An 18,011-nucleotide genomic window follows, 5' to 3' on the forward strand; every position below is an offset into this window, starting at 1 on the left:
CTGCTCCTCATCAACATCTTGTGGGAAAGACATAATGACGTCTCATCCCCCAGTGTCAGTAGCGCGGCGGCGTCATCAACGGAGGAGGGAATCAAGCGGGGAGGAGAAGCCAGCGGAGAGTTGGGAGTCCGACAGTGCTGCCCGTACCACTGCTTCAGTACAGCTGCATTACAGAGCAGCGGCACGGCTGTGAGTTGACGTCCGGGAACAGGTGCCATAGCTGCACACCTACTCTCTGCAGACTGATTCTGTGTGGGGGCCCCGGGACGACCGCCCCTATCGCCCACCCAAAAAATCTGGCCCTGCTGTGCTCCGAAGTGGTTGGAGGCTTCCTTAGCCTCCGATCACTTCAGAGGCCAGCGCTCACAATTGGAGTGGGGTAAGCACTGCCCCCCGGCGCCTCCAAGCTACCCGGCGCCTCCAAGCCACCGCGGGAGCTGCGGGGGCAGTAGTTACGCCACTGATAAGGGTCACAATAATAAGGTTACCTGGATGGAAGGAGCATCTCCTTCGATAAAGCATCCATAGGGACAAAGAGACAACATTGCCAAACTATTGTTAAATTGTGGCTAATGGGAACTGTGATATCCTGCCATATCCTGCGTAGTTTGTCTAGCGCAAGGGATATTGCTTCTATATTCAGCATTAGGCATTTGTTAGATCGGGATACTTAAATCATACTGTCAGTTCTGCATCATTTTAGGGAGAAGAGGCTTTTCTAAATCTGTCCCTTGATTTTTGCTATAAATTTATGAATGCAAATCATTGATGTTGCCGTTGTGATCACAATAACTAAATGATCATTGAAGTACAATAAACATTATCAAGGTATTCATAAGGGCAAAGGCTACCACAATCTGAGTGTTTGGTACATGTGGATGGTAAATTGGAAAGTTTCAAACATTTTGTGGACAACCAAACTAGTTGATTGCAAGAAACATGACTCTGTCAGCTCATCACAGGATAGAAGGAATCGGTATGAAATACCGTATGGCCGGCGGTTCGATTCCCAGCAGCGCCTGGCTGACAAAAACAGAGTTCCCGGCAGCGGAAGCCCGACAGCGCTGGAAATCCCGATCGTCCCTAAGGTAAGTATAAACTAACCTAACCCCCTTACCTTAACCCTCCTTAGGGGTGCCTAACCCTAACCTCCCCCCCAAGTGCCTAACCCTAATCCCCCCTCTAAGTGCCTAACCCTAACCCCCCCTTCCCCGCTGCCTAACCCTAAGTCCCCCCCGTGGGTGCCTAACCCTAACCCTCCCGGGGGGGTGCCATACCCCTAAGTCCCCCCCGGGTACCCTAAACCTAACCCTCTCCCCCCGTGGCTGTCCGCTCGCGGTGCCCGGCATCCCTTCGATCGGGATGCCGGGCGCCGGTCTCCCGGCGTCGGGTAAATGTCAGGCGTCTACATCTAAACGCCCGGTATTTCACCCTCGCCGGGATATGACAGTCGGGAAGCCGGCTGTCGCTATTAAGGCAGCCGGCTTCCCGAATGTTTACCGGATAGAATGCACCTCACTGACAACACGCTAAGCGGGAAGTGCAGTGATTTGCAGAGCAAGATAGTTTTACTTGCTAGAGTAGCAGCAGTTTGCTCAAATCTAATATCTAGTGATCCAGACTGGGATGCTCTGATGCATAAAACTTGGTAGAGATGTGCAAAAATCAATCCTTCAGCGAAGATGGATACTTGTCTGCTCTATTGGAATGTCCAGGAGTCTCCCGAATTCTATAGAGTTCTCCTGGTGTTTAGGGAGAGTGGACCAACCTCCCGGATCCTGCCCAATTCAACAATAAAGTGATGTCGCTGTTTGCAGCAAAAAACATCACTTTTAATGCAAGTGCTTATTTCAGTGGTGAACCACGAACTTGGAACTGTGAAGATGAGCCACAAAATATAATCTGCAACTTCTACTTAAGGACTGTTAACAATTACATTGCAAATATGTTTGCGGCCAGTGTAGTCCAAGTGCTACATTTCTGAACACCTGTAACCACTATGATTAGTTCCTGAAGGAAACAGAATCAGTGCCCTTGTTTACGCCCTTTAAAAATCAAAGATGTGGAAAAGCTCCACACACAGTATAACCATATCATTAGAAATGGACACATTCAACTTCATCAAACTAAGGGAGGAATTCATAGGTGACTGCACAGTAAAGTGTGTGATGTTGGGCTACAGTAAATCTTGGGTATGTGTGCAGCGGAACATCACGACTTTACATTGCCAAGAATTTCACTCCCCCCACGATACAAAAAATATATAAAGTGGATGGAAAAACAACAACAATAAAAACAGCATAACAGTAAAAAGAGATTGGGTAAAATAATAAATAAAATTAAACACCTTAATATTATGGATAAATCTAAAAAGAAAAATAATAACCAAAAATTAAATCATGTATATAATATATCAAGAAACACTAAGGAGAGGTTATGCTGAATTAATTTAAAGCCATATATCTTCCAGGACCTAAGGGGATGAGCACAACTAAGCTTGTAATCTTATGTGCAATCCCATTACATGGGTCAAATGCCATAACTGGAACATCTGTGTCACTGGCTGATGGCTTTCTGACGGCATCCCAGCATGCAGTAATCACACTGAAAGGGCTCATGGTCTGCAGCAGTTAGTGCCTCTGTGAAATCTCACAGCTGAGGGCAGGTCACCTTGGCGCACATTCCTCGCTATTGTTAGGAATGAATTCTAAGTTAAAGTCTTCCCAAAACCCTGTTATTTCTTACACATCCATTCCAATTGTAATACCCTGAGACTTGACAGTGCCGAGCATAGCATAATGAAAAACAGCCCAGGCTGAGGTCCTGTTTATGCGTTTTATAGATGGAAATACATGGTAACATCATTTATCACGGGATTACAGTTCCAAAGGACACCATATGTTGCCCGCTCCTTTCTCTTCTGACTGAAGTTTCTCAGAAACCTTTTTCTCCAGACGTCAGAATGGGCCAGGATTTACACAACTGAAATGAACTTATTTAATGACAACAAACTTTCTAAAAATATTACATTCCAAGTAGACATCTATGACGGAGATTTAGCAACATCTGGTAAAATATGGAGAGGGGGCGTTAAGCACATCAATAACATCAAAGGGAGATCAAATCTTGCAAGAAGAAATTTAATTTATGAGATCACATTAACGTCAGAAACACTTTCACAGACTTTTATGTTTTGTATCTATATATTGTTGCAATCTACAGGAGAATGTGTTCACTATTTATAATTACCCCTTAATCCACATTTTGATACCAGTCTGGAAGTTACTGTAGGTATCATTCCCTGTTTTACATCGTCCTCTAATGTTGTCTAATGCAGAGATGCGTTATAAATTTAGACAGTTATCATTGCACAGTATATGTAGACCGATATTTGCATTCTACTACCAATTCATCACATTGATGCCAGTCATATGTTTTTTTTTACACAGATATGTCATGTTAGCATGGGGGTCGCATGTCAACAGCATTGGACTGAACTGGAAAAAGCAGAGACCTCCTGTAAGTCTACTTACAGGTCATACTTCGTTTTATTAAAACTTGCAACAAGTATAATAATAATAAATACATAAAATGTAAATAAATAATTACATAAAATTAAAAACTTAATAAAAAAGGCAAAAAAAATACATAATATTACTTCATATTATACTTTTCCTATACTAATACAAACACTTATCTACCCTACTACCTATATACAATCCACCACCTGCAAGGGAAAACTAAGCAAGGATTTAGAAACCACTTCAAGTAAAAGGAAACTATCTAAATCATACAACAAACCCTAAACTATATTACCCATCACCAACACCTACAGGCAGATGTATGCAAACCTTTCCATAAATAAAACAAAATACTTCAAAAAACCATCTACAAGGGAGTGAAAAAAGAGAAAAGAAAACCCAAAGCTGGAATTCAGAGAGACTGTTTGCCACCCACTCAAGGGGGTTTCAACTGGCCCCACCGACGAGACCAGCCGACAGCATCCAACCCCTCCCTATCCAGATCCATCATCCTTCTCACCTCTTGAAGAATCAAACCCTCCACATTCCTATAGGGGAGGACCTTTTTCATTATGGACACCTGACACCGTGCGCTCCACGTGTGAAATCTAACTGCTAAACTAACTAAATAAATCGTGACTAAATTAAATCCACCGTATCTTCTGACTACCCCATAAACCCACTCAGGGTAACTAAGCCCCGAAAGGCACGGAATACCAATGGCTTTTGACACCTCCTCATAAACCTTTACATTAAAGGGACACTCAAGCAGAAAGTGGTCCATCGTCTCCACCACCCATGGACACTCCTCCCGTGGGCAACCACGATCATTGACACTCTTCCACCTGAGATTCTCCCCAACATAAAGTCTTCCGTGAAAAGAGAGCCAAGCAATGTCTCTAAACTTCTGCGGTATCCTCTGTGAATTTAACAGAGCTAACCCGGCCGAAGCGACATCATTCGGACAGTCCCTCAGGGACAGCTGGTCATGGAAGTGAGTCTGCAAAATTCTTCTCTCCAACTCCCTTCTAGAGAAGTTTTTTACTTCACTCACCACCATGCCAAAACGCCTCATCACTTTCAAACTCTGGATGACGTAGATCGGGAGGTAACCACACCGAATCCGAAAGCTTTTCACCTGGCCACCCTCTAGCCACAACCTGAGGAAGGGGAACATCCAGAATCTAAATCCCTCTACCCACTGAGGGGGAGCATCTAAAATCAAACTCCCAAGATTACATTTTAAAAAGGCTGTTACAAAAAAAACAACGGGGTTTACCATACTTAAACCCCCGTCTTTCCTCGGTCTGTAGGTGATGTTTCTCCTGACAATATTGACCCCGTTTCCCCACAAAAGAAGGAAAAACAAGGAATTCAATCTGGACCACATAGATTGAGGCAAAAAACACACATAACTGACATATAAAAAAATCGGAATCAAGTAAGTCTTACACAAGTCAACCCTTTCCCTCAGAGATAACTTCCATCTCTTCCAGCTCTCTACCTTCTTGGTAGCATCTTCAAGCTTCTTATCCCAATTTAGGGAGGCATAGTCACCATGGTCAAATGTTATGCCTAGAATTCTAATCTGCTGACTGGCCCGAGGGAAGCTGTCCGGAAGGCAAAATTCATCACCCTCCTCCCCCATCCAGAAAACTTCACACTTTTCATGGTTTACCCTGGAGCACGAGGCTTCAGAGTATTCACAGATAAGATGTTCCACATCACGGGCCTCTATCCGTGAGGAGAGAACCACCGTGACATCATCGGCGTAGGCCACCACCTTTAGCGGAAACTCTGGGCTCTGCTGCACCCCACCCACAGTTCCGCTCAAGTCTACTTACAGGTGCCTACAATAGAGTTGGAAATAATATCTTATATACAGACAGGTCCATAAATATTGGTACATTGATAGAATTTTCATATTTTGGCCTCTATTCACCACTACAATGGCTTTGAAATGAAACAAACAAGATGTGCTTTAACTACAGACTTTCAGATTTAATTTGAGGGTAATTTCATCCAAATCAGGTGAATGGTGTAGGAATTACAACGGTTTCTATATGTGCCTCCCACTTTTTAAGAGGCCAAAAGTAATGGGACACACTAAACAATCCTAAATCTAACTTTCACTTTTTAATACTTTGTTGCAAATCCTTAGCAGGCAATTACAGCCTGAAGTCTGGAACGCATAGACATCACCAGACGCTGGGTTTCATCCCTGGTGATGCTCTGCCAGGCCTCTACTGCAAATTTATTCAGTTCCTGCTTCTTCTTGGTGCATTTTCCCTTCAGTTTTGTCTTCATCAAGTGAAATGCATGCTCAATCGGATTCAGGTCAGGGGATTGGCTTGGCCATTGCATAACATTCCACGTTTTAGCCTTAAAAAACTCTTTGGTTGCTTTTGCAGTATGCTTCGGGTCATTGTCCATCTGCACTGTGAAGCGCCGTCCAATGAGTTCTGAAGCATTTGACTGAATATGAGCATATAATATTGCCCGAAACACTTCAGAATTCATTCTGCTGCTTTTGTCAGCAGTCACATCATCAATAAGTACAAGGGAACCAGTTCCATTGGCAGCCATACATGCCCACGCCATGACACTACCACCGCCATGCATCACTGATGAGGTGGTATGTTTTGGATCATGAGCAGTTCCTTTCCTTCTCCATACTCTTCTCTTCCCATCATTCTGGTACAAGTTGATCTTTGTCTCATCTGTCCATAGGATGTTGTTCAAGAACTGTAATGGCTTTTTTAGATGTTGTTTGGCAAACTGTAATCTGGTCTTCCTGTTTTTGTGGCTCACCAATGGTTTACATCTTGTGGTGAACCCTCTATATTCACTCTTGTGAAGTTTTCTCTTGATTGTTGACTTTGACACATATACACCTACCTCCTGGAGAGTGTTCTTGATTTGGCCAACTGTTGTGAAGGGGTTTTTCTTCACCAGGGAAATAATTCTTCTGTCATCCAACACAGTTGTTTTCCGTGGTCTTCCGGGTCTTTTGGTGTTGCTGAGCTCTCTGGTGCATTCTTTCTTTTTAAGAATGTTCCAAACAGTTGATTTGGCCACACCTAATGTTTTTGCTATCTCTCTGATGGGTTTGTTTTGATTTTTCAGCCTAATGATGGCTTGCTTCACTAATAGTGACAGCTCTTTGGATCTCATATAGAGAGTCGACAGCAACTGATTCCAAATGCAAATGTCACACCTAGAATCAACTCCAGACCTTTTACCTGCTTAATTGATAATGAAATAACGAGGGAATAGCCCACACCTGTCCATGAAATAGCTTTTGAGTTGATAGTCCCATTACTTTTGGCCCCTTAAAAAGTGGGAGGCACATATAGAAACTGCAATTCCTACACCGTTCACCTGATTTGGATGTAATTACCCTCAAATTAAATCTGAAAGTTTGCAGTTAAAGCACATCTTGTTTGTTTCATTTCAAAGCCATTGTGGTGGTGAATAGAGGCCAAAATATGAAAATTCTGTAAATGTCCCAATATTTATGCACCTGACTGTATAAAATTCATTGGTCTGTTTGTTTGTTTATTTGAAACCAATGCAAGGTGGTCCAGTTGGATGCTGGCCAGGTTTTAGGGGGGTTAAGTTTCTGGTCGGACCTTCCGTTGGTGTATGCTGGGCAGAACTTTGACCCTGGGACGCTGGGGAGAACTTTGACCTGGGAAGCCTGTTCTGGGCTTTCCAATTGGATGGATTTGGATGAAAGTTCACAAAGGGATGGCAATTTGTATGGGATGGCTAAAGGAGTAGTTGGGATCCCAGTTGGATCTCACGGCAGAGTTCGCAAGGCAGAACTTTCACCCAGGGAGCCTCTTCTGGGCCTTCCACTGGAAGGATTTGGATGACATCACATAATTTGGACAAAAACTGCACAGAGTGGTAACATTGGATTCCAGAAGACCTACTAGGGGGTTGAGATCCCGGTCAGACCTCCCATTGGTGTACGATGGGCATAACTTTGACCCGGGGAGCCTGTTCTGATATTTCAAATGGATGGATTTGGATTAAATTTTCACAGAGGGGCAGTAAATGATCTGGGATGCCTAATGGAGTCGTTGGGTCTCGGTCAGACCTCACGGCGGAGTGCATCGGGAAGAACTTTGACCAATGGAGCCTGTTCTAGGCCTTTTACTGGATGTATTTGGACGACATCACATAATAAAACTTAATAACTTCAAGATTTAAACCCGGGCAACCCAGGGTACTTCAGCTAGTTTTTAAATATATATTAATCTAATATATAAAAACATTGGTTAATGATTTTAAGTTATCAGAGGGTAATAAAGTCAAGTTCCCATGCAACCCTTGAATCAAACATGCAATATAGACCAACCTGATCTTATTTATATTAATAAAAAATATGAGCCTGTGCACCCATCTGGCTAAAACAACCCACCAAACTGACCTAATAATAATAATATTAACCTTATTCCAGATAATAATCAGCTTGTGATCTCCTCAATAAAATTGAAAACCTAAATGGTTTCTATGGCTCTATGTACTAATCCACAGATAGTAATTTACAGTGCCCTGTTTTTGTAGCCGAGCAGCCCCATTTACAATATTTGGTTATTGCATACAATACAGCTCTGTTCAAAAAATTATAGTAGAGCTCAGGAATTTAATGCCCACAGAGGAGTGGGGGGTGAAGATTCCACATGGTGGAACACTAACGGCTAATCTTCTTACCATGCGTGTGTGCCCTAGGTCCACTCAGACTCCTAATCCAGGCACGACCCATATTGATGGTCTCGTAAAGTGTAAGAGAGGATGCAAATATGGAGGAAAGTGTAACTGTACGCTCTTTCCTATATATTTCCCTGCGTTTACAGTCCCCCATATCTGAGAGTGCATTCATTTACTAACTAGAAGAAATGCAATGTTTTAGTGAACTCCCACACATATTAAGAAAAATACCAGCCAACTAATTCACTGCAGACATCACAGGGTGATATATTTTAGAGACTCCAACTCAGTTTCTCAGTGGAACCACGCTCTCTAAATATACGGATTATCAACAGTTAGGATTGTATACATTACTTATATACCAGTTATATTATATATAGTAGTTAAAATCACCTGTGATTATTAGTCACTGGACACTGGCTTATAAATTGTCTCAAGATACTTTAAACCAATCTACAGATCCAACATGCTGCTGCTTTAAAATCAGAATTAAATCTGGGACAAAAAAGGACTAAGAGGAACATTATTGATGACCTCACGTGACCCCCAGGCCACCATTATTCACCCCTGCAGTCAGGGGCATATTAAGAGAGGAGACCGCGTGCAGTCTCCGTCCAGGGCCACCTCCTCTCTACCCGGAGGCCGGCAGCACACTGAGCCCAGCAGAAGACTCTGTGGACTAGCAGACTCTAGCGCTGCGCCAGAGTTTACTGCGCATGCGCAGGTCACTGGGGACATGGTGCGGCAGCCATTTTCCCGGCAATTTCCCTACTGTACATGCGTAAAATGCCTTGCAAATGGCTGCCGTGCCATTTTGCCGGTGATTTGTACAGCTCTGCTACCTCTGGGACTCCAGAGAGGTAAGTATTGAATAAGTGGGAGAAGGGTAGACGGTGTGGGCCCCATTGGACCCAGGAGCCCATGTGCACAGCACACCCTGCACCCATTATAGATATGCCCCTGCCTGCAGTAAAGGACATAGAGGTTTTCTGGAATTTATGACCTTTATGGAAAGATTTTGGGGCATCATCTGTCACGCTGTTATATACACAAAGAGAGATCCCTTACGCCTGACTTATTATTAAGGATTCCAGAATGCAGAGCAAAGAGATATCTTCTAGATAATTTCTAGATTATATCTAAAGTAAAGATCCTACTATAAAATGTAATTATAGAAATTATTACTGCATAATATACTTTGTTCTTGATATTGTCAACACCAATGGATTTTATGTAGATATACTGGACAATGATGACCAACAATTCTATATGTATGATGTATCATTAAAGGTTAGTCATTGGTTACTTCAAGAGTCACATATCACATAGTCACTTCACATAAATTCTTCACATACTTTCCCTGCTACAGGTTTTTACCACTTAGTAAAAATAAAAAAAGATCACAGATCAGAGCACTTGTTATGCTCACACAGAAATATCTATACGATAAGGATGACCTGTGCTGAGGCAGTATGTGGAGTGCCTCCCTTCCCAGTGGCTCCTACTGAAAATCTGCTCCTTACAGCTTCTGTAAATCATACATGCCAATTTTTCAGCTTCCCACCCTAGGAGGGACCAGACAGGTGTGTGGTGCGATGGGTGTTGCGCAGCTGAGTGGGCGGTATAGGGGCCATGGTACCTCAATGACATGATTCTGGAATTATAAAGAGAGGTGAGGGGTCACGATGATGCGATTCAGCACAAATCGTGTCATCAAGCAGTCTGGACTGCCCACTTCATTCGTGGACTGGGGCGGACAGTTGGGCACTGATTCCAGGAGACTTGCCTAGTCTTCCCAGGGTCCTAGAGAACTGCCAGAGGTTAGGGTGTCTCCTGGACATTTTGGGAGAGCAGGCAAGAATGCTGTAATCTCATTGGAACCCTCCATATATTTATTTTATTTCAGTCACAAGGGGAGATGTATCAAGTCTTGGAGAGAGATAAACTGGAGAAGTTTCCCAAAGTAACCAATCCACTTCTAATTGTCATTTAATAGACTGTGCTAGATACATGACATTTAGAAGCTGACTGGTTGCTTTGGGCAATTTCTCCACTTTACCTCTCTCCACGGCTTGGTACATCTCACCCCACAATGTTATTTCCTTTATGATTGTGTGATTTTCTGTATGACTGTACACCGACTGTGTTTTCACCCAAACAAACTGTCAATTCCAAATGAAATACCTTTTCATACTCAAACCCATGCTTTTCCTTGTATCCGTTCCTGCACATAGTATAGTTATAGAAGCGGGAATTCTTCACCAACCCCAGCCACTCTCTCCATCCTGGGGGGATATAACTTCCATTGTACTCATTCAGGTATTTTCCAAAAAATGCTGCATAAAGGAAAAGCATACACTATAAGCAAGGGGTAAGAACATGTTCCTCTTCACAGGCCAAAAAGCACATTAATGTCAAATAGTGATCAGGTTACATTTCCTGCTATTCGGTGGTTGTTCAGCATTTTTGGTAAATGACACTTTGGATCTCAGTATGCTTTGTAGGAGATTAATTGGGTGAATAATTGTGTATATGTTATATACTTAGAAAGTGCAATGTGATATCCCGTAATAATAAATATGTAATTCATGTACTGTAGCACTTTTCCTTATTATGACACAGGTTGATCACCAGGAAACTTAGGGGGAGATTTATCAAAACTTGGAGAGAGATAAAATGGAGAGAGATAAAGTACCAACCAATCAGCTTCTAAGTGTCATTTTACAGGCTGAGGGGTCTATTTACTAAGAACTTGCAGAGGGATAAAGTGGACGGAGATAAAGGACCAACCAATCAGCTCCTAACTGTTACTGTACAAACTGTGTTTGAAAAATGACAGTTAGGAGCTGCTTGGTTGGTCCTTTATTTCCGTCCACTTTCTCCAAAGCTTAGTAAATAGACCCCTGAGTTTGAAAAAAGCCAGTTAGGAGCTGATTGGGTGGTACTTTCAATCTCTCTCCACGTTATCTCTCTCCAAGCTTTGATGAATTTTCCCCTCAGTAGCCAATGGGTAGGATTAGTCATGAACAGTAACCAATCAGAGAATATGAACCTTTAGTTACCAGCTGAACATGGGGTCATTATCTCAAGCCCAAGAGCCAGTGGGTTGTCATGTTATTTGGGATTTGCTCCCAGGCGTTCTCTTTGAAAACCTATTATGTACTACCAAATAAATTTGAAAGGACTGATAACATAAACATAGCTTTTACTTCTGAATAGTAAATGTAAACACAATATTAAACATCCAAAACTTTCCCAAGTATGATCACTGTGGAATATATATTTATATCATTGGTGTGTCTTTAAAATAAAGTAACCTGTATTTCAGATTTAATGGGGTTTCAAGCATTTTACTCATTTAAATCATCACAAACAAAAATAATAATATCTCAACCTTGAACAAGTACTAGCTTGCAGGTATAGTGCAGTTCTTTACTGCTGAAATAAATAAACGCTTGTTACTTTTTAAATAAATATACCACTAAACACTTTGGTAAAAGCCCCTACTTATTATGTAAAAGAAAACTAATTTAACTAAATGTTACAAGGACTGAATCTTTGCCATATTTTTTTGTATTTTAGACCAAATCCAATAAAATATATACAATATTATATGAATACCCTTAGATCATAACATATGCTGGCCTAAACCATATAAAACCATTTGCAATTAGCAAGGAATTTCCTGTTTTATTCAGCATTGAAAATACTTAGTGGTCTATTAAATGCCCCTTGCAATATTGTACCAAGGGAACCATTGAAGCAATAAATGACAGAATGCAGATTTCACTGATGAATGTTATCTCTTCAAGAATGAAAGCTCTGTGGAGGGTTCAAAGTTCAGGACAAGACGGAGACAGTGGGGGACAAGTTGCAGACAAGCCCAGTGGATGCACAAGTTGCTTAAATTAATACTTATGACTTTAGATTACATTTAGCAGGAGAATCAATTGGGAGAATTAGTTGCAGTTTGCAAATAATTAACATTGATTATTATACGTGATCATATAAATTATTATATTGTCAATTATTTGGTTATAACAATTACAAGCAGGATTTTGTATCTGGCAAACGGCATCTCACTATAATACACCTCCCCACTGTCCCAGTGTTGACGAGATGGTCCCGATTTGAGGAGGGCATTGCTCCCATCAGTCGAGGTGGTAAGTCCCATTCACTGGGTGCTAATTATAGCCTCAATTCAGCAATGAAAACTAGAGACAATTAATCTAATAAATTATAATTATCAAACAAAATACATATTTTTCTACTGTGATGCTTACAAACCAATATCAATAGTAAATGATGTAATGCCTCTGACCTGTCCTGTATCCTGTATTATTAAGGTATACGGCAAAGGTGCGGGGTTCGTGCATGGCTTGCCAAGACGGAGAGGAGCAGTTTTCGTTGTTTGTGTAAATGTTGTGGTTGTGGACATATTTCCCTGTTAGCATGGACGAGCGGGAGGGACAACACATGGGAGTGGTCACAAAGGCATTGATAAAATGAGCACCTCCTTCTTCCATGATTTTCCTGGTCTTGTTCATCACCTGCAACGAACCTGAAATAAATAATACTCTTTGCTAATGTTTAAGTCATTTACGTGTAAAAGAAACAAAACAGATTAATAAATAACTTTACCTAATCACAATGCTATCTTTCAAAAAGTGTATACACAGGGATGAAACAAAAAGCAGACATACGCCTTCAGTTTCCCCAATTTACCTACCACTTGTCTGACTGTACTAAAGTTCCTATGTGTCCCGTTTACCCTATTTTACTTGATGGAAACTTGTAACACAGAACTGTTATTAGACTCCTGTTGCTCCAAGCTTAATAGAATTTGTGCAAATAGCTTCCAGTATTTGTTTTACAGGATCCAAGTATTAAAAGTAGCATAACATGTTTTTCATAGACTGAACTATGGACCTTCTGGTTTATATATATTCTGAGATATATGTAATGGTCCGGTAACACTCAGTGGAAGATGGGATGTCAGAGCCTCTAGAACGAGGGGACTACAATGACATTTTGTTGCTGTGGAAAGAAAGGGTCCTGCGGAAAACTGATTCTGGTTTTTAAAATGACATTACAATTTAGCTGCTTTATGCTGGGCACCCATTTAGATGATGAATCGGTCAGCAGAGAGCGGGCTATTGGTAAGCTACGTATACACACTTACCAATTGGCCAATCGATATATATGGTCTGATATCACAACTGGATGGTCATTTCAATTTGCCTGCCCAGTTGAGATGTCAGTGTCGGCGGTCCCTGCAGCCAGTGTACGGGCAGTTGGTGGGTCACCCGTATACACATTCAGATATATCGGCATCAGCTGTGTTACAGGGCCAACATGATATGTCTGTGAATGACGTCGTTCACAGTCATATCGGATGTACATACTCGGCAATCGTTGATAGAATGAGCAATACATTGCCAAGTGTGTACCCAGCATAAGAAGGATCACCTATTAAGAAGTACAACATAACTTGGCCTATGAGATTTGGATGTCACATCTTCCCAAGGTTGCATACCTGTTAAACAGTCAGATTTTCCGTGGATAACATGGATGTGGTCTAGTTTTAATGGAAATGTTTTGTGAACATATACAAGTAATTTGGGTTTATCAGGGGCATTGAATAAAGTGTCCTGATAATCCGATCTGGGGATATTTGGCAGGTGTGCCACTACCCCTAAAATTAAAGTAATTAAATTAAAGTAATTTATCTCAGTCTTGATAAAATCTGTCTAAGAATGTAACATTTTTCTATTACATAACTGTTTAATTACCACTTTCTCTTTTTTTACTAATATTTTGGGTACACATACAAAGTTAAAAAATAAAGTTTCCCATTTGGACGGATACAAATTTTGTGAAAATAAATAGTATTTTAAAACTTTAAATCTATGACATATATGGACTATATGAATGCAATGGCAGTTGAAAGGTGAATACTGGAAATGACAGAAGCTCGAAATTTTGTGCAGATTATTTGAAACCATATTTCATGGTAGAGATTGCTAGTGAATGGTGTTTCAGCATTCACACTAAACAAAAAATGGACTATTATTTTGCAAATATATACTGTAGATACAACAACAAAAACATTACTCATCAGACCGTATTATAAAGGCATGGATCCCATGTATTATTTTGACATGGTATTCACCATTGCTATCTTGTTGGTCAATATGTTGTATACTGATATATATTCACTGACTAGAACTCTCCAATGATAGTAATAGAAAATCTTAAATATAGTAAATGAACATTAACTATGTTTATTACATTTTACACATTAACAAAATATATTTGATATTCGTTTCTCCTTAAAAAAAAACATTTTTCAGTAAAAGGATTTTGGTCTTTCTCTGGATATTTTGGGGGAATATACAAAACACTTCTATGTAGAAAACACTACAGAACTACAGTAGAAACAACTAAATCAGTATATAAAACAAAAGTGTCTGTACACATGGGCGATGAAATCATTAATTCAACAGGTGCCCTTTTCATAAATGTTCTTTAGCCGTGATTGTCGTAAAACATAATGTAAGTGAACAGACCTGGTGGACACACTTTTTCAAAATATACACCTCACCTAGCTCCACATCCTGATCATCTGTGAGAACAAGTATTATATTCGGTCTAATATTTTTCCTGTCCGGTGGTATACGTCCTCTAAATCTGGTCGCTTTTAGTGTTGAACAATAACTTGTAGGCAGTTCCATGTCCAGTAGTAAGAAAACGAGGGCAAAACAATAATACTTCATTGTCGGTCTCCCGATGCCTGCAAAGCGAACAGATGGGGCCAATGTCGCTTCTGCTATATGTAGGCAATCCCGTGGCTGCAACAAAATTATTAGAAAGTAATTTCATGCTTTAATATGCCTATTAATACCAGCATAAATTTACATGCATTAAGATGAAGCATAAATGACTTGCACCAGACCAGGCCAGTAAATAATTATCTGCAATGATTAGCTAGAGCGATAGCTTCCACAATGGGGAGAGGGGAAAAAAAACACCATGAAAACCATTCTTTAGCAGAATATATTTTCTCATATATTTTATGTGATTTCTCCGTATAACACATATTTATAAATAGAAGCAGTGGCTGACGTCACATTTGCTTCTGAGGAGAGGATAGACGGCCTGATTCTAATTCACATACAACTCGGCCGAAATTCCATACGCCAGCTGCGAATGGAAGGCTAATGCAAGTTTCCGCAGGGATCTCTGCAACTGCACCAATCCCAGCCTTCAGTACCCCATGTCAGGTGCAAGAGATACCAATAGGCCTCTACTCTGCATGCGCATGGGTACACAGCCATGTCGCGCCCAGGAGTGCATACGCCAAATAGCTGCCATTAAACCTATTTAATGGACGAAGTGAAACAACCGAGATGCATCCAATTAAGATTGCAAAGATGAGTATTCTTGCTCACTGCGCAGCATGCCCAATCAGCAAAAGAAAACTAATGCACAAGAAAAAGTTGCTATAACCCATAGGCCAAATAGAGTCTGATATTATTCTAGGGCAGTGGTAGCCAACCCTGGTCCTCGAGTATCACAAGTAAAATAATTAGCTCCACCTGTGGATCTTTTCAAATGTGTTAGTGAGTAATGAATACACCTGTGTACCAGCTAGGTGACCTGGAAAACCTGAACTGTTAGTTGCTCTCGAGGACCGAGGTTGGCTACCCCTGTTCTAGGGATTTTCATTAAGAGAAAGCAAACATATGTCAGTTTTGGCACCATTATTCCTTTGTGAGAACTCAGTAATATTCCTCAAACACTTTAAATTTCTTTGGTGTCCATGACATAACCCTTCCATCTGATGCAACCAAACATTTTCAAATATTGAAAATCAGAATGCACAACAGAGTTTTTTTTTCTACATAATTAGTTTTAATTAGATTTAGATATAAATGAAGAAATGCTTAGTTTAGAAAATAAGCAACTACAAGTATAATGGAAAGCTATCACATGTGAACGACTCAAAGACGGGAAAAAAGTCTGCTAATTTAATTTTATGCCTGTGTTGAAAAGCTGCGACCCTAGCAATGAGTGACAGTATCGATGATCAGGTTTAGCACTGTATGAAGCTCAAAGTTCCAGAGCTGCTTCTCATCAATCAGCATTGGCAGAAACTCTGCTCTATTCATAATCTACTGAGCCCCAGATGATCCCAAGTCTCTCTCTGCTGTCTTTACAAACCCGTCATTTCTCTCCAGAGATACTTTGGTGCTTGTCACTCAAGAAGATTTATAATCTGATGTGACAGGAGAGTCTTGGATATGGTGGTTAGCTAAATGTATTTGCTAGTCAGTTCATAGAAAACATTTATTTCACATTGCTAAACGATACGCTAAAAGAAAAAATACAATAGTTATAAGCAGCTTTTGCATCAACCTGAATCGGGTACAGGTTGAGTTTCCCATATCCAAAATGCTTGGGACCAGGGGTATTTTGGATAACGGAATATTCCGTATTTTGGAATAATTGCATACCATAATGAAATATCTTGGGAATAGGACCCAAATATACACACAGAATGCATTTATGTGTTATATACACCTTACACACACAGCCTGCAGGTCATTTTATACAATATATTCAATAATTTTGTGGTTCAAACAAAGTTTGTGTACATACATGGAATTCAGTTATGTTTCATATACACCTTATACACAGCCTGAAGGTAATTTTATACAATATTTGTAATAATTTGTGCCTTAGATAAAGTTTGTGTACATTGATCCATCAAAAATCAAAGGTTTCATTATCTCAGTCATGCCAAAAAAATTCCGTATTTCGGAATATTCCGTATTTTGGAATATTTGGATATGGGAGACTCAACCTGTATATCATTCCTGGCTCTTGCTTCAGCTAGCACGCTTTACATGTGTATATGAAGTGTGGAGAAATGTTATGAGAAATACATCGTTCAATACAAAAATAAACTGAACAGGGTTTATTACATGATCAGCAGTTTGGCACCTGGAACATTGAGCAAAGCAGTGTTTAGGCATGCAACATTAACCTGAATCAGACAAGCAAGCAGAACTAATTAAGTGAGAATATCTATCACTATTAGACAGGGTGGGTTAGAAATCAGTGTGGGTAATTTCTGTCAGTCTGACGCCAAAAAAAAAAAAGGGTAAAAAAAAATGATGGTGTCTTCCTTAAACTTCCAGCGAAAATTCATTTTAATTAAGTTATAATCTAAAATTCAGGAAGGCCATGAAACTGACATAGTTTTTCTTTATCAATTTATATTTCTGTAAAGGAAATCTTTATTGTTCACTAACAACTCTTAACATTGATATTCACCCCAGCTGACTAGCAAGAATAACTTAATTAAATGTTCATACAAACATTCCCAATTTATTTTAATACAGATGGGCCTAAACTAGCCAACACAAGAGCTACGGGTGCCCTGGGAGATTTAAGGCCCTAAGGCTGATGGTATATGTATGTTTTACGCCTACATCTATATATAAGACTAGGCATCTCTGCGCTGAGATTTCCTGCTCCGAACAGGTGCTAAATTCGTGGCAGAGCCATATTAAAGCTTAGGGGCCCCAGGGCAACTAGCTTGTGTGGGCCTCTAACAATAACATTGTCAAAATGATATATTAGCGAAAATATAAAATTTTTTAAAAACTCCCAGTGCGCAACAAATGTGTTAAACACACTGTAGTCTCCCATATTCACATTATGCCACCTTACCCCCACACTGGCGATTTAGCTATGTGTGGGGGT

At 40.5% G+C, this 18,011-nt stretch overlaps 1 protein-coding gene across 4 annotated transcripts in view; it reads right to left on the reverse strand.

Moving 5' to 3' along the window:
- The window catches only part of SULF1 (sulfatase 1), a 133,713-nt gene that overhangs the window by 59,770 nt on the left and 55,932 nt on the right, over positions 1-18,011 (reverse strand). For all 4 annotated transcript variants that reach the window (XM_088471478.1, XM_088471476.1, XM_088471477.1 and 1 more), the window contains 3 exons: positions 14,845-15,091; positions 12,562-12,801; positions 10,425-10,576 (listed from right to left, as the gene is read on the reverse strand). In XM_088471478.1, the coding sequence (XP_088327604.1) occupies positions 10,425-10,576; positions 12,562-12,801; positions 14,845-15,016 (564 nt within the window). In that variant the 5' untranslated portion in view covers positions 15,017-15,091. The remainder of the gene's footprint in view (positions 1-10,424; positions 10,577-12,561; positions 12,802-14,844; positions 15,092-18,011) is intronic.

The sequence above is a fragment of the Taudactylus pleione genome, unplaced genomic scaffold (assembly GCF_031769625.1).
Source record: "Taudactylus pleione unplaced genomic scaffold, aTauple2 ptg000114l, whole genome shotgun sequence".
NCBI classification, from domain to species: domain Eukaryota; kingdom Metazoa; phylum Chordata; class Amphibia; order Anura; family Myobatrachidae; genus Taudactylus; species Taudactylus pleione.